Here is a 23,481-nt window from a genome sequence, read left to right on the forward strand (position 1 = left end):
AGGACAGCTGGTACCAAGATTGGTGTTAGTTAAGGATGACTAAGTGACATGTTGACAAGAGACAGATAAGAAGACTCTGTGGAACAAAGATGAAAAAGGAAAGTATCAGTGAGGCTCTGATGCCAGTGTGCTTTAGTAAAGTACAAGATCTTTGATTCCGTTTCCCTTTGAAGTGATCCATGGAAATAACACCATGTGGCATGCATGAATTTCAGCAAAAAAAAGATCCAGTCTGGTGCAGCATCCCTAATGCTGAGCCTTCACAGCCGCAATTGACTCGCACAGCCGCAGCATTTTCCTCGTGATTGGACCACATTACACCGGTGTGCACCCTCACGCTGTTTGTGCAATAAGCACTCACTTTGCTTTCGATTGCAATCAATTCACAAAGTTGGATTTCATCAAAGTTTTAACAATGAAAAACTTCTGCACTGAAAACGGATGTTATATCTAATCTATTGGACAATAATCTCTTGCAAATGAACAGCAATTTCAGTTTACATTTTCAAGCGCGCTGAAATGAAAGCGAATTGCCCCCCTAACGCTTGCGTTCCACACACCAGCGCCCAGACCCACACTATAGTTCAGGCGTGTAGTGTTTGCTCAGAAGGCATCCATTTCCCTGCTGTACTCCGCAACAACAACAGCGGGTCATTTGTTTCAATCTAACAAGAGATGGTTGCAACATCTATTTTTCTCTCAATTCCTCCCAAAACCTTTGCGTCAGCCGGGGGAGGCTTTACATAATTTCTTTCACCATCCCTTATCCCGAACTTAAATCTCCCGTGGACTCTTAGGTGTGTGGCGCTCTGCTCTCCTGCGCAGTACCATGCAGCAGTGGGTCTGTGTTGGTGGTTAGTGGTGTAACAATGGCCGTGGGGCTACACTCCACTTAAGCTGTCACGCCTGTAATGAACAGCAGATTTCAGTGTGAAGCAGCTATTGGTGTGTGTGTGTGTGTGTGTCTGAAAGAGAGAAAAAGAGAGGAGAATCTGAACTATAACATGGCAAACATTGTAGCTTACGGGGGAGAAGGTCCAACTGACTGCTGTGGATTCACTTGGTCTGTTTCCATCCACCTGTTGCTATGCGCTTTTAAAATTTGCCCATTGAAAAATAGGCTCTGTGCTGAATGGATGGCAATGTCGGCCTGTCGGTACGTCGGCCCACCTCTTAACTATCTCAACTACTATTGGATGGATTGCTACAAAATCTTGCACAGACAATTGTGGTGTCTCGATCCTAAAGACTTTGATGATCCCCTGACACTCTAGCGCCACCATGAGGTTCACATTTTTAGTTTTGAGTGAAATATCTGTGTAATTTTGTGGCCAAAGGTCAAAGGTCAGGTCAACATTTCATTTTGTCCAGTCTTTGGTTTATGACCAAATGCTTGCAATGACATTCCCATCAGCCTCAGCTGTACTTTGTTTACTAATTAGCAAATGTTAGCATGCTAACATCCTAACCTAAGGTGGTGAACATGGTAAACATTATACCTGCTAAACATCAGCATGTTAGCATGCTGACTTGGTGGAGAAGTTGGCACATTAAAAAAGACAAAATGTGATGAAGGCTTACAAGAACAGTTTGTTTGGTACTAGACAAAGCATTTGTGTTTTGCTGCCAAACGAAAAAGCCAAAAAAATAAGAATAAGAACAAAAAGTGTGTTGAGTCAAGGGTGCATGTACTGAAACTCCCCTGCTTCAAGTGCAGACGGGGTCCTGGTTACATGTCAACCCGCCAGCGTAGCAGCTGATAAAAACACAAGTGCCCTCTTAGATGTGAAACAGCGATGAAATGTCATAATTTATCAGAGACACTGGTGCTCAATTAATTGCAGAATCTATTGATGTCCTCCTGAATGGATTCAATTCAACAGTAGTTGAAGGAAACATAAACTCACATTGCATTTTGCAGAAATGTCATTGTAATGAACACATAACAAGTGAGGCTCAACAGGATGCTGTTGTCTGGCAGAGCTCAGAAAGCTTTTTGTCTCTCTCTCCAGTTTCCCTTCCTTTTTCTCTCACCAGAATTTGTTTTTAATCATTTTTCCTCATTTGTGCAATTCCCTGCATCTTTTTCTCCTCTGCTCTACGTCTGTGTCTCATTTGTCTATTTTTCCTTTTTCTGTTTCCCTCTCCCTTTTTTTTGCTTCCACTTACTTTCTCACAGTAGCTCTGTCGCCTCAGCACTTCTCCCACTGTGTGTGTCTGCTGCGCCCAGTGTGTGTGTGTGTGTGTGTGTGTGTTTCTTTTCCTAGTGACATTTCCATGCCAGGTGTGACAAATGGCAGGCAGAGAGGAAACATTTATTCCCTGTGGTGAGCTTAATTAGCCTATCAGCTAAGCCTTGGCACCAGCTTGTTTTGAAAACCACACACACAGACACACACACACACACACACACACACACACACACTTGCATGCACACACATTTATCCTCAAGTAAGAATCCACCAACAAGTGCACACGCTCGGGCATACACACAAACACACACATACACACACAACAGACAAATCACTTCAGTACATGAGCCACATAGATAATTGGACAGTACAATTAAATGATGTCTAAATCACAGCTCCGATCCTTACTTTTCTTCTCTGGCTTCACATCCAGAGGGACTCAGCTGTGGCCAACCTCATCTTTTCTCTATTAAAAGGTTAAATCATTTACAAATTACAGCTCTCTTCCAGCAGTTAGCATATGGTGGGTGTGTAGAGGCCATACAGGCAAGACTGGAGGAGAGACAGTGGAGAAATCGCATGCATGTCTCTTCACTGTGTGAATTTGTGAGCAGGGTATCACATTCAGCGCAGTTTTACATCACATTTCCATCTGTGTGTGTCTGTGCGTGCATGTGTGTACGTGTGGAAACATCTGTCCACTTCTGTGTTGGTCCATTGTCGTGCCAAACGCAACATCTGCAGCTGAGGGATGGAAGTTGGGGGGGACAATGAAGGAGGAGGAGGAGGAGGAGGAGAAGGAGTCCTGGTGTCCAGTAACCCTGCAGCCAAGCAAGGGAGCTGTAACACAGGGCTGCTAATTACACACACAAATGAATGCAAACACACACACACACACACACAAGCACATAAATGTGCTTTCAACTGAATGAGTGGTGTCTGAGGGCCTGTCTTTGTCTCTTCTTTCCTCCATCTTTGTCAAATTACAGATATTATTGGCTGCAAGAGAGACTCCCTGTCTACCTCGGTCTTTTTCTCTTTCACAGTGAGCCGGGGCTCTGGCATGTCCCTGTGCACCCCCGCTGCGGAGAAGGAAATGAAAGCCAAAAATGTTGCTGATGTGTCTCCCTGCTAAGCACTGGGTTTCTGGGCTTTGATGCCAGCCAGGTGGTGGGAGGGGATATTAAGGTGCCCTTTAAGGGTAGAAATGGGGGAGGTGAACGCTGTAATTTGACCAGGTTGTGCTGCGACTTGTTTTGGGTGTGGCCCGGTCCGGCAGCCCCGCTGGCAACAAATGACTTTTGATGTCGCGGTTAAAAGGTTTGGTGGGATTTTGGAGAGACTCCATGCTGTTCTGAGGAAGGATTAGTGTTGCAAAGTCAACAATGACAAGAGGCGCATGGTGCTTGTTGGTCTCCAGCACTGCAGCAGTTCAGCTGATTAGCTATAATTGCTGGAGAATTGGATGCTATGTTTGCCTGTAAATGATTGTTTAAATGCATATGAATGTGTCCATAAAGTTAGGGCGAAGTAAGACCTGGGTTCAAGTAAATATAAAAACTATTTATTTAACTATTTAGAATTATTTTTTGGTGATGACAAGCAAGATCACATGTTATGGTGAAAAGGGGGCCTGCCCTACATTTTGTCCTTCTTTACCTACCCATGCTAATTCTCCCCCAAGCTGGTACTGTAGACACAACAGGAGTGGGAATGTAGTCCTGGTTAAACAGGAGCTCAAAAAGTAACGCGTGACCCACAGGTTAGTGAAGACAAATCCACTTTGTCCAGTCAGGGTTTGGCATTCGTAAAAGGCCGCTTGTTGGCTGCCAGGGGATTAAGAGTCATGATAGAGTGAGAGAGGGGAAGGAAACAGCAGCTCTGATGCTGCTTTGTTTCTGAATATTGAGTTAACATCAGGGTGGAGGCAGCAAGGATGTCCCCGCCTGGTCATTCGCCGCTGAATTCAACCATGTGTAACAAAAAACGTGCACTTTTTTGCCACAGTAGCAGGATGGCTCTAGGGATGTTCGGTCAGTCAGTCAGTCCACCACTTTTGTCCAGACTGGAATATCTCAACAGATTTGATAGAAGAGGATGAAGCCTAATGACTTTGTTGATCCCCTGATTTTTCATCTAGCACCACCATGACGTTTTACAATACATATGCCTGCTAAACATCAGCAGGTTAGCATTGTCGTTGTGAGCATGTTAGCATTCCGACAGGCTCACAGCAGTGTATCTGAAGTCATTAATAATCCCATAGTGACTTCAATATCAATTTGGCACAGCGAGCTACTGTTTTTGATAAACATTTGTTAGATTAAGAGCTTTACAGATTATGAACGGTTCCGTCTTCCCACCTCTTCATCCCTGTCTCTCTCCCTCTGTCACTGATATCCAGTTGGTTTACACCTTTGTGTTATCACTCACCTGCATAATATCAATTTAAAGAAATGCATTTCATTTAAGAGCCAGTCAAATCTTCAAAATCCTTATTGACAGACATATTTCAGACAGAAAAATCCAGTCATGCAGTGGTTGGGAATCTAGCAGTACCTTGTCAATGTCCAGTGTCCAAATCCACTGCAAACAAACCACAGAGGCACATTTCTTTGATAGAACAACACTGACCAGAGCAGATCAAGACTGCAGGTAACTCTTGCCAAAATTAATACTCGGGTCAAGCAGGGAAATCTCCGGCAGTGTCGTTCCAAACAGCATTAGAATGAATCAACAGCTCCTTTGATAGATGCACTTGCTATCGTTATTGCAATAGTGGAGCTCATTCTGTCAGATAGAGACTAAAGACTTGTTTTGTTTGTTGCAAAATGACCATATAACATTTTCACCCTATAAATGTTATCATTAGACTGTTGATTTCTCTTTGGATCCATTTGAGGTCCTTAAAACTATGAAAACAACTTAAAGTCTGAAATCTCCTTTCTGCCCCAGGATCCGCTGTGCAGGACTGTCGGGCCATCAATCATTTGGATGTTTTAATGATCTTGGTGTCAGACCAACAGATCGTATCAGTCGTCTCTCCACTCGTTATTGCTAGCTTAGGTGCTTAACTCCTCACCTTCACTTTCTCCTCCTCCCCCAGCTTTCCCTGTTTTCCTCTGATCTTTATCTCTTTGTCATTCCATCAGACAGATAACTCTGCAGAGTTTTTGTGACTTTAGAAAGTTATCAACTACATTCGTCTGAAACCATACATTGTTACAGGAATTTCATTTTATTTATTTATTTAATTTCATTTATTTTATGGGAGCCAAGCGTGACTGGCAGTGTGTCACACTGTACAACCCCACAAGAGTATCACAGCTGTTTGGAGAAAAGCCATTAGTTGCTTAGTTGCTTGCATTTGTTGTTTAAATGCAAATCTGACCTCATGATGTGACTTTCAAATGAACTGATTATAATCATTTAAAAAATGATATTCAAAACAAATGTTTAACTGCTCTGCATGCGAAATGCATTAAGCAAATGTAAATGCAACAACTGGACCATTTACACTTTTGAAAAAGTAATCTTTAGTGTATTTCTGCTTCAGTAAATATTTGTGCTGCACCCTGACAGATTTTCACCCCCTGTTCTCTCGGCGGATACCCAACCAACAACTGTCTCCACAGGCTACTTCTGATTCCTTCAACACAGCCTGAACCGTTTTTGTCTGACAGCCAAGAAATGATTATAATACCTGACCAGATTCAAAATATCCTCTCTGGAAATAATTGGAGCCATATAGGGGTCCTCAGTTACACTGCAATGCCTTATGCATTTATTCATACATGATACCTCTGTATATGACTTGTCCTGGCCCTGGTACCTGTACGATCCCAGGGTCAGCCTAAGAATGCTACCACGGTATCACACTTATTGAAATAATAGCTCAACATCCATTTAGCTAAATGCCTGCTTTACTGTGGTCCTCCCTCTGCCTGTTGGACCTACTACACTAGTAGAGTAGTGTAAGCAATTACAATTTAAAATTCAGTAATTCAATTACAGTTACAGTTACTGGCCTCCTCCCCACATCCTTGACTAACTCACAAAAGGCGTCAGGATGGTTCAATCGAAGTGCTAAGTGCAGAATTAAGGGGGCTTCGGACAGCAATTGTTGTAGCTTTCTAAAAAACGACAAGCACGGCCACTTGGGTTTGACAACTGGTCAATTGTCCAGGTGTACAAAGGTTAGATGCAGGGATACAACACCATGAATGCCTTCAAGGAGAGACTGTCCGAAATTGCGCCATTATCCCCATTTGTACCTTTTCCCCTGCATTTGAGTGCGGCCGTTCGGACCAGCTGTACTTTTGCTTTCAGACGTAGACAGGTGACTTTTCATACAGACTTGTTCCTTTCAAGTGGACCCTGGTTTTAAGACCTGATTTAAGACCCACAAGCTTTGGCTCACAGAGAAACGTACACGTTTTTAATTAATTTGTGTCCTTTAATGTTTCTATAAACTAGAGCCAGAATACTAAGAGCAGTAAGACTAAGGCCTGTACGTATAGTGACCCTAACTGGACCTCTTTCGAGTCTGTCGCTCTATAAGTAACTTGCAGCTGTCTGTGCAGTTGGTCTCATAGGAGAAGCTCAAGTCTACACACATAAAGCCTCAGGTAATTAACATTGTGCCTCTTACCCATCTTTCATCTTGTTTTTCACCCCACCATCAGTCTATCAGTGTACAGAAATTCATTTCCTCTGCAGGTGTAAACAGCAGATAGGGTCCTAACCTCGGTGCACAGTACGTGTGTTCTTTGTGTTGTTAGAGTGACACAGGTCGCTGACAATTTATGTCATTTGCAAAACTGCGTTCCCAGAAAAATGCCTTTTGTCAGTGCCCGGGCCTGATGCATTCAGGTGTTTTTCTTCTTGACACTGCATACAGATGAGAGAGACTGTCAGCTGATGTATGACAAGGCATGAGCCTCATTTAAACCCATGTTGAGATGTGTATTGTGCATCTGAGTCACCAGAGCTACCAGGAAACCAAAACATCGTTAATTCACGTAATAACTCAAGCCTTACTTGCTTGTTCCTGAGCTTTTGACCATATTGCACAGTCCTCATTAGCAGATTGAATTTTCTCAGTTAAACACACAAACCATAGATGTTTAACAACAGGAAAAATCGTTCCGTAAAATAGTTTGTGTTTTCAGTCGAGTAGGTCATAGGGGAATATTTTTTTGACTTCTCTATATTATTTATGTTACACAATAATGTGCTTCTGCAGGCTTGTCCTCCCGACAGAATTTGTGGTTTCATTGTGGAAGTGAAACCAAAGCTGTCGCCACTGTGATATATTTGCACATCATTAGCATGCTGTATTCAAACACTGGCACATGAGTGAAACACACACACATCCACCATTTTTTTTTACTCATCCTATATACAAGAATGATACAGTGAGTGAGTGGATCTTAAATCCAGAGCTTGTCACTTTCTGTTTCGCCATGACATAAAGGAGCTGACGCACTCTGACCTCTGCGTCGGGGTCACACTGGGGTCATGCCGTGTCACCGCTATGTCACACAGATGCCTGGAATCTCAGCTATGTTCCCTGACACACTCGCTACAGACCTTACATCACACATTCACATGTCGTTCCCACCAGCCCATTCATGCAGAAGAAAGAAAGGGGGTTGGGGGCCTTTTTCCGTCAGGGGTCTCTTACCCCATCGCTCTCTCTTGTTCTCCTCTTCTCCTCTTATCCACTTTTTCTCTCAGGCTTTATCTTACTCTGTCTCCTCCACTTGTAATCTCTCTCTCATAGCCCCCCTTTTCTCCTGTTTCTCTGTTATTCTTTACCCCTGGTCTTTTTAGGGCCTCTGTAAAAAGTCTGTGTGAGGGGCTTTTCGACTGTGGCGCACACACACACACACACACACACACACACACACACACACACACACACACCTCCTTTGCACCCGTATAGATCAGCTGTAGGATCCCACTGTGCTGTCTGACCACGTGGTCTCAATGCACAGAAGGGACCCTCTGTTGCGGTGCCATTGAGCAGGGGCCCATGATGTCACAGGGAAATCACCTTCATCTCTCAAACACACACACACACACACACATCCTCTGCACAGTAAGCAGCCCCTCCCCCGCTTTCTTTTCTTCTCATCGCCGTGGTGAATGGAATTGCATGGCTGTGCAGTTCAATCACTGTCAAGTGCACAGAAAAGGGGTCTCTTGTGCAAAATTTCATGATTCACAATTGATTAAATAGGGGTGTCATTTCATGGCTGAACAGGGAGGTGTGCGGAGAGGAGAGGGGGTAAGGCTTTTTCATGCCCTTGTGAGATATGGCTCAGAAATCGCCTGATGGGCCCCCATTCAAAGCTGGAGATGTAAAGGTCTGGGGTTTATTCACAAAGGAAAATAAGAGGCCGGTATAAGACAGAGGAGGGGGTAAAGGCACACAGTAGGAGATCTTCTTATGGCTTGCTGAAGGGCTTTCATGCCCTTGAGAGATATAGACCTAATATACTGTATGTAAGCCGTATGATTTAGATTCCTGTTGTCATGTGGAAACTCCCAGGGTTTGCCCAGTGGGGAGGCAGGGAAGGACAGAGGACAGGAAGTGGTTTTGAGAATAGACGACGAGGAAAGAGGATGGTTTTGAAGTGAGGAGTGAGTGGGCATATATCATTTCACTGGACGCTACAATAGGACACTGACTACAGTAGTAATGAGGTTAGGGAGAAATATTTCAGCATTGTATTGTGGGAACTGTATTGAGTTGCAAACCTCAGACTCTAACCGATGAGGTTTCTTGATAGAAATCCTTTTGTTCTAAAGTCAGAACTGTGTCTGACCCTGGTCAGAAGCAGTGTTGCAAAAGATGCGGATGACTTGCACTCACCTATTTAGACCACAATCAGACAGCCACATTAACTCACTTTATCCCACTGGTGTTCAAATGTTAATTAAGACAATGTAATCCATAACTACATTTAGGAAACTATTTTATAATTGCCAACTTACCTACATCTATTACAAATGTTGCGATGTAAGCCAAATATGCACGTCCTACAAGTCAAACTAAACATTAGATTTACATTGCAAAATAGTCCCAAAAAAGAGAGTACTGTGTGGAGTGGGAGTTGGAGTATAATTAGCAATGTTAGTAATTAATAGCATGAATATTCAGTTGACGTTACACACGACTGAGACGTTACGCTGTGTAACACTTTAGATGGAAACTTTGTTCCATTGGTGCAGTTTAGGAAAACTTTTTTGTAACCAGAGGAATAAAAAAACACTACACCAGCTATTAGTTCTGTAGTTGTCACAGGTCTCTAGCGCTCATTAGCTTGCCTTGCTCACATATCATTATGTCAGCTTTGGCTAGCTAGGTAATGCTAGCTGTTGATAGTTCAGGAAGCATTTCTACCTCACTGTTACACCACTGGATTATAAACTATTCATGGATTTTATCATTTATTTCTTTATTTGTGGCTCCCGAAGTGAGAGGATTTTAAAAGGAAATAATGTCCATAAGGAGAAGTTTAGCCGTTTATTGCTAAAGCAGGAATGATACCACCATAAGGCAACTCTAAAGCTGTGTCTCTAATCGCTGCCTCATTCACTCGTTCACTACTCTCTACACAGTAGACACACAAGTTTACTGTACAGTGAGCAGTCGACTGAGATTTCAAACACGCTGACGGTCTTTGCGGCCCGTAACTAGAAGAATGCACTCAGCTTTCTAACACAAAATAGACACATTTCTATGTCACCATTTTGGCCTTGTGTCATAATGTTGGCATATAAATGGGAATTCATGTCATTCTAAAGGTATATTAGTATGTGATGAATTGGCACGTAGCATTAAGATGCTTGTGAATGAGTGCCCTCTTGTTTTTGCATGTCAGACACACGTTTTGAATAGAGAAAATCTCGGTGGGCATGGATATGCAAAGTGCACTTTTAGAGCTGATCTTTTACTTTTGAGTCCAGTCTCTACTGTACAGAAACACTGAGGCTCTCACACCCTCAGATTCAAGACCCCTCCCTGGTTTCTGCCTTCTGCTGCCTCCACAGCACAGAAACCATGTGTTACTCCACATACACACACACAGCCACACACGGACACACACAGGCCCCAGGATAAATGTGATACTAGTGTGTGTGTGTGTGTGTGCAGCCTTGTGTGTGCATTGTCGTGTGTGTATTAGAAACAGAGGACAACTTAGTCTGGAGGTGCAGGTGTGTGTGTGTTAAGTAATCCATCTATGTAAGCTGCTGGGATGCCGAGTAAAGATTTTTGAGGGAGAAGGCGAACCAAACCTTGTGAGACTCAGGCAGCCCGGCTTCACTTTTGCTACATACTTTGGGGATTTTAGCTGTAACATTGTTCCCAGTGTGAGTTTCCTTGTTGTTGCTACACACTCAGAATAAATCTTTGAGGTTATTTGAGGTCGCCTCTCAACTCTATTTCTTCTTAATCCAATTTCGGGGGGAAAGTTCCAGAAGAGAATAATCTTGATATAAACACATTTATGGTATTTTCTTATTTTTCCGCTGCAGCGGACACATATTCTAGATTAAATTCTGTCCATTAAGTGACTCATTTACATTTCAAGCATTTATCCGATGCTCTTATGTAGAGTGACTTATAGAAAGTACACTAAATGCATTATATTGAATTCCTACTGTAGAATTCCGATGCTCAAAACAGCCAAGAGTAAGGAATTTAATGGTCAAGTGTGAGCTCTGAATACTAATGTGTGATTGTGCTGCGTGAAGTATTAGCGGCCAGGAAGAACTAAACTTTTTTTGCACTGCAGGATGAAGATAATTAAACATATCTCTTTTTGTATTATCCTTAATCAAACCTTTCTTGTATTTTACTGATACTTTTGCATCCCTTAGCAATAGCTTTGCATTCCTAAAGCTTTTGCATTCTCTGGCAACAGATTTTGGCTACCTCGCAGACAACTTATGATGCTATTCCTAAGTACAGCCACAGCAAACATCACACGGCGTTCGACATTTTGGGAAGTATGCTCATCCGCTGGTTTGCAGAGAGGTAGATGAGAAGATCGATACCACTCTCGTGTCGGTCCATTAGATATGAAGCTACAGCCAGCTGGCAGTTAGCTTAGCTTAGCATAAAGACTGGAAATGGGGAAACAGCTGGCCTGGTTCTGTGCGAAGCTAAATAAAATTTGCCTACCAGCACCTTTAAGGTGACTAATTAACACATTATATCTCATTCTGTACAAAAACCAAAGTGTAAAAACGACAAGTTGTGGTTTTACAGGGAGTTATGTGTCTCCTCTGGTTAATTACTGAGCATAAGAGGTGCTGGGAGGCAGATTTTTTTTAACTTGTGGACAAAGCTAGGCTAGCTCTTCCCCAGTGCTTCCAAACGTATGCTAAGCTAAGCTGAAGCAAAGCTTGCTGGCTGTAGCTTCATATTTAGCATACAGACATGAGAGTTGTATCAATCTTCTTACCTTTATCTGCTTACAAATCTGTAACACGCAATCTTCTTACTTTCACTTTAATAAGGAGGACATAGGACTTTTATCCATTGGCCTTATGCTTGATGTGTGTTTACTTGGGTTTTGAAAAGTTATCCATAAATAAAGGTGATTGTTATTTGTCCCGCACAAACAGGTGCAAGGAAGAGTGAGGGAGATGTTGATCAAGTGTAGTTTGCACACGCCCACAGTCCTGAGAAGAGGCCTAATTAGATAAAGTAATTCAAAACACCCGTGTGGGTTTGCCATTGGAGTGCAGGGCCTTAAACATCATATCTGTATCCTAGGATGATTTAAACTGTGGGCTTCATACATCAACAGGCCATGAGAGAACATCAGTGCTTTGAGTGGGCTGAGCGTTATGTATACACAAACAGAGCTCTCGGGGAAAACCAGAGATCATAAAAGTATTGCAATGGCATGCAAACATATTGTGAGGGAAGCAGAAACATTTTTTAATTCCACTGTGGCCTTGTAGGAACTCCTCAAGGATTCCCCCGCATCCCCCCCACTGGTAATACATTTCTTCATACGTAGCATTGTGTGGAGCTTTTCATGCAGAGCTTTGCTGCCTCTAAAAACTGTACTTTTTAGAGGAACATGAACTCTGTGTCTGTGGTTATGAGTGCAGAGGTCTGGGGGTTTTTGTCTCGTTGCCCAGTTGAAAACATGCATGCAAATATAGCCGGTGAAGCCATATAATTGCAATACAGGAATGTCCATCAGAAAGAAGTGGGAATTCAACAGCAGTTTGTGAATTCACCTCTGCCCTCTTGTCTTGTCTTAGAACACCCACGAGTCTCAACCCCAGGTTCATTTTCTCTGGAAGACTTTTTTCAGTGGTTTCAACCATTAGCAGCCGATTGCAATAATGTGTCTCTTTTCCCAGAGGAGAGGCCTTTTTTATATTATTGCTTCCTTTTCAGATAATAGATCCTCTCTCCAAATTTCATTTTCCAAACCTAAAGCTGTTAAGTAGTTTTCAGAGGTTCTCACTGTCTGTCTCCGCTAGGTATTTGTAACACATTTGCACACACACACACAGAAAGACACACTCCATTTTCACCACTCTCGCTCCGGGGCTTGTCGCAGGGCACCCAACAAGAGGCTTCTGTGCATACCAAACCCAGACTGTTCATTCAGAGCTGCCACTAATCGCACATTTGCGCACACACACACGTACACACTAACATTACATGTGACTAGCATTCCTCCAGTTTTAGCCATTTGGGGAGAAGGGGACTGAAGGGATTGAGCGAAGGAAATATTCATAACTAGAAGATAGAATACAATGAAAACCCTAGAAAGGGAACCCAAGTACTCTCTTGGCAGATGTATCACAAAAATCTCTCTGTGACTCATATTTGTATTTCTTTACCCAGCTTCCAACTTGATTGTTCTTATTGGTAACTCCAGTTTAGACCCTTTGAAGCTCTTCGCTGTAGGTAGGCTATTTGTTGTTTTACTGAATTAAAGTTCAGTCTACTTTACCGTACTTGATACCACGAGCGTTTGATAGCTAAACTGTGAATCTAAGAAAGCGGAAAAGCGACTCTACAGCTGATAAGCTACGATAAGTAGACTTCTAAGAAGTCACTAAGCATTTAGGTCGTCCCGGCTCTACCCCGGCTCATTTCTCTGCGAGGTGTCCTGAGGTGCTAGAGCAGCTGTGAACTAAGTCTGTCAGTGTATCAGTCTCCCGTGTCATGCCAGACGCCACATCTTGCTCAGAGTATCGCAGGGATTCAGTCCAGGTAATTAATCTGAGCTCGTTAGCCACATGGCAGGCAGGTCGTAGCAGAAGCTGGCCTGCATGCTGCCGAGGTGACTCAACACCCACCTACTCACACATAGGCAGTTATTATGTGTTTCTTAGTAAACTTGACTGTGTTTATGTACATGGTGGTGTCTGCATGGCTGTCCATACACCAGCTTGACAGAGTACGCACTGCTGGCACACGTAGTAGTTTATCTCAGCTCGGCCCCATAGGAATGATGTCTTTTAAAGCGGGCTGGGGTGAAACTGATATGTGCTGCTGCCTTGCTCTCCCTCACATCTACCGTGGGACTGCAACAGTAAATGATGGCATTAGGGAGGAGGGGAGGGGGCGGAGCAGACGAACTGCTTTCCTTCCTAGAGCGAGGGATGATACGTGGACCAGGGCAGGAGGGAGGAGAGTGGGGAAGCTGGACAGGTGCTGAGAGAGAGATATGTGCTTTTTTTCCTCTGCTGCACAGGAGATTGGGGGGGGGGGGGGTGTGGAGAGAAAGCGAGCGAGAGAAAAAGGACAGGTGAAATATTTCCCCCTGTGGCAGAGGAAATGGGGGAAAGTGGAAAGGGCCAGCTCTGTATTGAGAAATGGACTAAACCATTCCCGGAGGGGATGCTGAAACTCCCAGCCCCACAAACCTCTCTCTAAATGTACCCACCAGTGATGGATGATATTAACGTTTACCCCCTCTGCTTTTTCCTCACTCCTCAGCAGAGCTCCGGGAGGGCTGATGTGTGGTTGTGTGTGTGTGTGTGTGTGTGTGTGTGTGTGTGTGTTAGCTTGAGTGTGCGCAAAAAGCACAGCGCATGCCAGGCAATCCTGGCCTGGCCTCCTCGGCACTCCCAAGGAGCAGAAAACATATCCCCCTGTAACAATCGATAGTTTACCCCAGCTCCCGGCCCCATCTGCAGTCCAACGCAGCTCCTATCTCCAATGGCCGCCACTACTATTAATTCTGTGCCCCACTGCTTCCTGCTTAGAGCTCGGTCCCTGAGATTAAAGAACGACACAGCTACTGGAGTCCTTTGCTCACAGGAGGAGGGGGAGAAGGAGGGAAAAAGGAGCACAGTGTGAAGATTGTTTATCCAGAGGAATCTCCTCAGTGCCAGCTTACAAATACTACTCATTTCCACTTCAGGGCCACATGGGGCTAACCTCGTCTGACTCTCATCCATGTCAATTAATTTGCAACAAATCTACTTTGTTGCAAATTAATCTTTGTGATGCTTTTTGCTCCCCCGCCCCCCCCAAAGAAAATCATTATAGCCAGATGGGATACAGTAGTAGCAGTATTAGAAGCAGTAGTTTTACATACAGCAATCTCGTGCTAAAATGATTAGTCGATGAGTCAGTTGATCAAAATTCATCTAGCTAACAATTTTAGTAGTCAAGTAATTGTTGATGAGTCATTTTTCAAGCAAGGATGCCAAACATTTGCTGGCTGGACACCTGGTTGCACCTGATTGTGACTCATTGTTTGTCTTTACTTCTCCCAACTTGCAAAAAGGTTTTCCTTTTTTTTCTCGACATCGCAGTGTGCTGCGCTGATTAATTACTGCAAGCGAACATATGATGTGATCAATCAATCACTGTCACCTGCTGAGCGGAATCAGACAGAGTCTGACGTGTCTTGTCTCGTTATCAGTTTAGTTATTAAACATTCGCCTCATTTATTAAATATGCGGCCTTCGATGTGTGATGTAGCGCTGCTGCTTGCTTGTTTTCCCTGAAGGTTAGAGGAATAGTTTGATGTTTTAGGAAATACGCTTATTCGCTGTCTTGCCAAGAGTTGGATGAGACTGATACCTCTCTCTCATGTCTGTATGGTAAATATAAAGCTACAGCCAGCAGCTAGTTAGCTTAGCTTTGCATAGCTTGATTGGGAGCAGTAACTCCCTGAAGTCTCTTAGCTGTCTTGACAATGAAAACAGCTGATTACCATTTTTACACTTTTTTTCTCAAGGTTTAAACTAACAAGATTAATCAGTGAGCTTCAGAGGTGCTGGTAGGTGGATTTTGTTACCTTTGGACAGAGCCTGGTCTGTTTCCACCTGTCTCCAGTCTTTATGCTAAGCTAAGCTAACCATCTCTATTTACCGTACAGACATGTCAGTGGTATCGATCTTCTCATCTAACTCTCAGCATGAATGATGAAAATAATCATTAGTTGCAGCCTTACATCAATCCCGTCTTTACAGTACAGACGGACATGCCTCAGGTAAGCCTCACTTGGCCTTGCTGGAAATGACCATACATACATGGCATACTTTCATAAGGATTCTGTATATTTCGGACAGTATGAATTCAGTGATATGGAGAATGCTTCATCAGCGAGCGCTCAGTATCTCTCTGCTGTAAGCAAAGTAGATTTGCTCCATCAAGATGGGTTCAGGGACAGTCGGGCGCTGTTGTTTTTTATCGTTTGCTCACTTGGACATTTTTCCAATTTAAGTGCGTCCCTCATCTTCTCATGTCTCTCGCAGTGGGACGCAAAGCGAGAGTATCCGTTTCTCCAGGGCAAACACATGCTGCCTCGACTTTACTTGTTCTCTGTCTTCCTTACACACTCACACACACACACAAGCATGCACTGTACACACATAATCATGAATGCACACAGACTCATTTTACCTCTGCAAACATCCAGTGACTTGCACTGCATGGATTAGCCCCCTAAAGCATTCCCTTTGAAACTCGGCAAGTAGGGATTTCTTTTTAGGTGATCACTGGCCTAAGCAGCTGTTACACACAGGATTAGCAGGTTCTGTCATTCAGACAACAAGGTCTGTTTAAACTGGCAGGGTGAAGAAAGTAGAGAAAGACAAGTAGGGGAAGGGGAGGGGAAGGGAGAGGTTATGACAGGCAGGAGCAGAGATGAAGTTGAGAATGGGGGGGGGGCGGAGGTGCGACAGACATGAAAGGGGGAACAGATGACGAGAGAAGAGGAGTGAGATGTGGAGCAGAAGGGATGAGAGGTGAAAAGAGCAGAGCGGTGGAATCGGGATGTGTGAAGGGAAGGAGATGCATGGAGAGAAATGAGTGTGGAAGGAGAAGAGAGGAAAGGAGCAGAGGGGAGGAGAAGAGGGGAGAGGAGAGGAGAAGAGGGGAGAGGAGAAGAGGGGAGAGGAGAGGAGAAGAGGGGAGAAGAGGGGAGAGAAGAAGCTTAAACGTATCCAGTGTTGTGAGAAGCAGACCTCTGCCAAGGAAGCAGCTTAAAAGGAGCTGACAATGAGAATATTGTTCCTCCTCTGTTTTCATCCAGTTTGTTGTTTCTTGTTTCACTTCCATTATATCATCCCCCCTCCTGTCTCTCCCGAGCGTGAAAGTGTGTCATCCAGCCACCTTTGTAATTGTGCTGGTACAAGGTGTTTGCAGAGAGGGAAGGTTGATGGGCTGATAACAGGCCTGGCTTTAGGGGTGGAAAGACATTTCCATGCTGAGCGGCTGGCTCACAATAGCATCCCACTTGCCTCCCTTGTGCCTCTTGCCTCTCCTGCTTCCATTCTGTCTCCCATACCTCATATTGCACTTAGCTCTCCCTCCCCTTTTCTCTCCTCTTTTCTGTGTCTTGTAAATGGAGAAACACATCAGGGGTCCCTGTTGTTATGAGCTCTATCTTTCCCCGGCTGCTGTTTGTCATTCCGTTCCCCCTCACTCTTCCTCCTCCGCCTCTTCTCCTGTGTGTCTAGCAAGGTGTGGAACAGTGGTGTGGCATCCAGGCAGCTTTCTTAGTTTGTCCGTTTGATGCATCGCGGCACATTTCACTGGAACAAGCCAGCGCTTCCCAGGAGCAGAACTCAAGCCTCGTGTCAGCGCTCCTTCGCTGCGCACTCTCCACTTTCACTCATTACCCTTTTTCCTCTTTCTGCTCTCCCCTGTGCCCCTCCTTCGCTTTCAGACTATTCTGCTGGAAAGATAGGGAAATTGTACATTCAGACGTTCACACACACATACACACTCTATCTCACATATGCAGACGCACAGCGCTGACAAGTGCAGCCTTTCCAGTCACACGCCACACCACTACAATTTCTTCACATTCTCATGTGGCTCCACTGAAAAAGGAATTGTACACACGCATGCACACACACGCATAAACACAAACACCCACGCAATCTCACAGTCATATTCTGGCCCTTTATCCCTTCTTGGTAATCTGTTTACGGAGTGCTGGGCCCATTTGAGGGAGAATTTAATTGAAACCGGGGCTAATCTGATGATGGCACGGAGCGGCAGAGCCCTCCGCCCTGCATCACCTCCGGTAGGTTGCCCCTTGTAGTCCTCACACCCAATACCTTGCTACTTCATTTCATGCCTCACGGTTCAATGCAGTGCTGCCCACTCATACATGCTGCATTGATTGTTAATCCGACATTTGATATGCACCACGCTCACTCAATTCTGATCTTGTTTTTCTTGTTTGTGTCTTCCCTCCTCCTCCTCTTTTCTCTCTCCCCACCATTTACCCAACACCGCCCCTGTCCTCCTCCTCCTCTTCCCACTCTCTTCATCCAGGATGGATATTACTCCCACCGGCCAAAGGAGAAAAGCAGAGTGGACAGCAACAACGAGAACTCTGTGCCCAAAGACTTTGAGAACATAGACAATAGTAACTTTGGCGCCCGCTCGCAGCCACACCGGCAGTCTGTAGGGGCCACCAGCAGCAAGCAGCAGCGGGAGCATCTGCAGGAGAAGGCCCACGCCCAGCAGCAGGCGTGGCGGGACAGCTCCCCGAGTCTGGGCCGCAGCTCAAACGAAGTGCTGCCCGTGGGCCACCAGCCGCTGGCAGTCGGCAACAATGCCTCCTACCTAGGCGGTCAGGGCGTCGCGGGAGTGTCGCTGCAACACTACCGTGCCTCACAGCCCCAGCAGGCCCAGTCGCAGCACAGACATCAGCACCCCCACAGGAGGCAGGTGACTTCAGCGCCGCTGGAGGTGACCTACGACCAGCCACCCAAGTGCGAGATCAGTGGGAAGGAAGCCATTTCAGCTCTATCCAGAGCCAAGAGCAAGGAGTGCCGGCAACAGATCGCTGAGGTGTACTGCAGACACAAGGAAGGGCAGCTAATGCCTGAGAAGGTCACTCGCTACTGCCCCCTCGAGGGTGAGTAATTAATCACTGTAATTCATTTAATTGATTATTTGATTTTAGTTAATATAAATGGCTATGTCTGTGCTATGTTTCATGGAATGACTAATGAAGAGGTTCTTAGATGTTATAACCAATACCCCCACCCAACGCGGATATTACATTGCGTGACGGCTGTTCTACGACCTAATCTTTAGGTTTTCAAACGGACTCCCAAAATCTACACGCAATTTAGGAAATGCCTCCCTGTGTCCCAAATATTCAGAAAACTTTAACCTCAACACCAAACATAACACAACAGCAACAAAACATCAGACACCTGAGCTGAACCTATTCAACATGTCCTTCCATATCATACATTGCAATATAAACACAGCAGCTTTCATTGAAATTCACCAATCAAGGTCAAATTATTATCTACTGTCGGCATATCTCAAGGAGAGTAGTCTTCTTACCTGAGGGTGGCTACTTAGATGACCTCAGAGAGGAGCAACACAGGAATTTGGTTGGAATGTACAAAATACAACCCAGTTTTATTGGAGTTTTATCAAAAGAGTAAATGGATACAAAATGTTCAAAAGAAAGAAGAAAATATAAAAAAACAAGTAACAAAGTCTCACAAACAACCAAGGACCCCAAGGGACCAAAACGGCAGAGTGCGTCAGCCCTGAGCCTTTGTTCTGCTCTTCTTTTTATAACCTTTGCCCCCTGTTCTTGGGGGTGGGAGATCCATAAAAGGTCTTCCTCTGCACAAACACCTTAGCTATTGGGTAAAAACACATAAGATCACAAAAATACATTTTCCATACTATAACAAAGCACGCTTCAACTTCCATGTTTAACGAGGCGCCTGCAGGCACAGAAGCAACCGTGCGTTTGTGGTTTTTCACTGCAGGCTACAAACTAAAGTACAACTTGACCTGAACTGTTAAACTTAATTTGAACTGTTGAACTTAATTTGAACTGTTACTTTGAAGAGGGGGGGGGGGTATGACTCAGACACAACACAGGTGGATTGCTCAACACTAAGAAGCAACAATCAAAGTTAAAGTTTGTCTGTGTGGATTTGGGTCAGATTTGATTGACAGTGCTTGGTGCACGGAAATACATGACATCACCTTCTCCCAACTGAGCTCCACCTACTTTAAACCAGAAATGCAAAGACGAAAAAAGAAATACAGTAATCTCTGATGTGAAATAACCAGAACTATTAAAGAAAAGTTTAGGTTCACGTAGGAGCCCATACTAAGAATCTGGTTGTCCTAAATGTCAAAAAGAGACAGACATTAACACTGAGGTTAGAGGTTGTATTCAGGTTAAGGCCTTTCTTGCCAAACAGCATTTATGTGAAAGCAGTCAAAATAAATGCCACTCTTAAGAGCCTCTTACAGCAGCGCCCTTTAAACAATCGTTCATCTCAAGTAGATTCAAAATCAGGGGATCAATAAGCTGATAGAGATTTCTGCTTGAGTTGATTATTCCAGCAGACTAAAGTACAAAACACAAAGAAAAACCTCCTGGAAATAATGTTGACAGGCTGTCAATGTCCTTTCCTCATACAGTTTGACATTTCATTTTTTCCACATTATTTCTTCCTACTCTCTGCTGTACAAGCTTTTTTTTTCATAGCAAAAAAGAAAAATAATTTCCGCAAAGCTAAGTAGAGTGTCGTCTGATCAATCAGGCTTTAGTGCGTGGTAAAGTATTTCCTGTTCTTGTAATTGTAATTCTCGTCAAAGACAACAAATGTCTTTTTTGCTGATGCGTAATTGGTGAAGTAAATAGTTGGAGAAAATGGGGATGCTGCTTGTATTCTCTCCAAATTGGTTTCCAATTTTCATTTGTTTTGTCAAGCTGGCCACAGAACACAGGTTCTCCTTTCTTTTTCTCAAAAAGACGCACACAAACACACACAGGCTTTTTTTTCTCTAAGAATTTATGGACATCTGCAGTCTGGTTGTGGATTCTGTAAACATAATCTGTTCCGGCTGCCGCCATCGGTGAGCAGCATGCATCAGCAACCGTGTTTCAGTGAACAGCACATACACACACGTGCATTTATACACATGGGAATGGACTAAATGCCGTGTGGACAGCAGGGGAGGAGGAGAGAGCTATTATACATCTTGCCTGTTCTAGTCAGATACCTTCCCGGCCCTCGCTCATGTTATTAGAACTCGAGGAGGCACCGTGACTTAGCAACTTTTGTACATTCCACTTCCCAAGAGCAGGAGTATCGTTTCTCTGTGCCTAAGCTCCTGTCATCTCACACGGCAACTCGCCATCCCACTCAAACTGACAGTTTGATCAAAGGAGACAAAGAAATTGAAAAGGGCTTTCCCCTGGTGGCTGGGCTGTAACAACACGACAGCTAAATTAAATCACTTTTCTTTCTTACTCTCTGTCTGCCTGCCTGCTGCCTGCCAATGTGTTATATCTCTCTCTCTCTCTCTCTCTCTTCCCTCCTCTGTTCCCCGTCCCAATTCAAGTCCTAACCTTGTTAGCAGAAAATTGTCCAATTTGATTTGATCTGTGTTCTGTCCTTGAGGCCTTGGCTAGATTAGCAATTGTCTTAGCTCTGGCATTAGCATCATTGAACACAGGAGGAACATGTTCGATCTCTTTGCCTCTCATATGCTAACTTGGCTAATGATGATATGATTGGGCTCCAGCCGGGGTACTAGCTGGCAGTCAGTGACCATGTACCCATGTAGCTTTAACCTAATGGCCTAATGTGAACAGAGTCGCTCATAGTGACAAACGATAGAGAATTAGCACCTAACTCTGAAGTTCCCCTCAGCTCTATGGGCTTTATAGCGTCTTTAGCTTTAGTTTTGATTCACTCACACCACTCTTATGGCATTATCTTTAGTATCAGCAGGCAGCTGTTTTCAGAAGCTCTAATATGCTACCTGCCCAGCACCAAACAGCTGACAGAGCTAGCGACTGCTGGTGAACCTAGTGGAGCATTTAGCAGATAAAGAGCCAGATATTTCTCTCAGCTGGTTGTTGCTGACTAGCATCTTGTTAGCTGATGGTGTTAGCTGGTGGCATGGTAGACAGGAGTGTTGTTGCTTGCTAAGGTGAGGTATGCTGAGGATGATTGGTTGTTGCTTGGCGGGTTGGGCGGCATGCTGCCAGTGGAGGCAACATGCTAGTTTGCTAAACCAAGCCCCCAGGAAGTGTACGGGGCTTTGAAGGCCAAATCGTGTAATTACAACTTCCGGGTCCGTCACGTGATGCACACTGACCCAAAAAGACTTTTCCCCATAGACTTACATTGTGAAAGAGACGTCTGTAAGTCAGCATATACATTTTTTATGTGGTAAGGTGGTTGTTGTTGTTGTAGCTAGCTCCAAATGAACGCTATTGTTGGTCCACGTGGCGACTGTTTGCTAACAAGCCATATCAACTTAAAAGGTGACAAATGTTAAGTGTTGTGTTTGCTCTGCTCCCAAGTGACCCAAAAATCAGTTAGTACAGGTTTAAAGAAAAGGAAATTAAATGTGTTATTGTATTCATATAAATCAAACCTATGGATATGATTGATAAGTCTGCAAACCCGGCTTTGTGGATGGTTTCAAGGGGCAGACACCGTCCCAGAGACATTTTCAAATGCAATTTGATGCAAGCCCTTTGGGGTATAGCTCAGCTCTTGTTCTAACCTCTCATATGAGCAGTTAAGATGGAGGGTGTGTAAGAGCCCGAAGTTACACAAGATGATGGAGGAAGAGAGTGGGGTGATAGCAGATGAGGGAGAGGCAGTTTAAAAGATAGATGGCGATGGGAAGGATGATGAAGAGTGATGAGTTCAAGAGCAGGGCTTCTGTTTTTTTCTTTTGGTATTGGCCTGCGGTCTCTTCAGGTGCAGAGTCTGTTCAAAAAGCACTACACATAAAGCTCCTCTGCAGGTAAACACACATGCTCAACAGAACTGACAGTAAAATTGAAGTTCTCACACACACACAGCAGTGCTCATTAGTTCAGCTAGCTAGCATAGCACGCACTCTCAAAGTGCTTTGTGAAGCGACTGGCCAATTATCCGTGTGCAAAGCAAACCAGTGAACCTTCTTAGCTGGCCACCAATTACCGTTCAATCTGATACGGCCCACAGCAGATTTCCCCCCTGAGCTGTCACACACACACACACACACACACACACACACACATGCAGAGAGAGAGAAGCCAGAAATAAGTATGAGTGACTGACAGGAGCCACGGCCAATTGGGGCCAATTGAAGCCAAGGGAGCGTGTCATTGACCCCAACCTTGTGGTCAACCTTTAAACAGAGCCATGTTGGACACCTGCCCTTAAATTTGAATGAATGAGATTAGTTGGACTGGAGGGGCCAGGGATTCTTAGTCAGCCCCTGTCGACTCAAAGAGAAGACGTGTCAGAAACATGCCCTTAAATTTTGAGTAATTACAGGACCCTAGGGCCAGACGGGAGAGGAGTCGGGAGGGGCATTTTTGTGGAAATGTAACCTCAGGGGACTAAACAGCCCCCACGTCAGTATTCCCTCCTCTTCAACACAAACAGGCTCTTGGGAACTGGAGTCCCAAATTATAGTCATTAATCTCCTTAAGGCACGTTTTGTGAACAAACATGTCTCATAAGCTGCGTGTGCGCATTCGCTGTAATAACTGAAGATTTAAAAACAAACAATGTCTGGGATAATGTTGGGGGACTTGATGTTGCAGAGCAGCTTCGGGGGAGGTTTTTTTTCAGGTTTGAAGTGCAAGTGTTTGTTTTTGAGTGGTTAAGGGTGGTGCAAAACCACACAATGGAGCCATGAGGAGGTTACCGATGGCTCTCCAGAGATTGTTGGAATTGTTTAATTTGATAGTGGCTTGGCAGGCCGCGGCCAGGGCTGTGTTTGCCTTCATGCTTACTGTTGTCGTTTGTGTGAAATCCAAGGCAT

The 23,481-nt window shown here is 44.4% G+C and overlaps 1 protein-coding gene across 1 annotated transcript in view; it reads left to right on the plus strand.

Moving 5' to 3' along the window:
- LOC139298089 (xylosyltransferase 1-like) overlaps nt 1-23,481 on the plus strand; it is a 70,826-nt gene that overhangs the window by 19,642 nt on the left and 27,703 nt on the right. The window contains exons 2-3 of the mRNA XM_070920937.1: nt 17,986-18,303; nt 18,367-18,574. Of these exons, the coding sequence (XP_070777038.1) occupies nt 17,986-18,303; nt 18,367-18,574 (526 nt within the window). The remainder of the gene's footprint in view (nt 1-17,985; nt 18,304-18,366; nt 18,575-23,481) is intronic.

This window comes from Enoplosus armatus, chromosome 2 (assembly GCF_043641665.1).
Source record: "Enoplosus armatus isolate fEnoArm2 chromosome 2, fEnoArm2.hap1, whole genome shotgun sequence".
In the NCBI taxonomy this organism is placed as follows: domain Eukaryota; kingdom Metazoa; phylum Chordata; class Actinopteri; order Centrarchiformes; family Enoplosidae; genus Enoplosus; species Enoplosus armatus.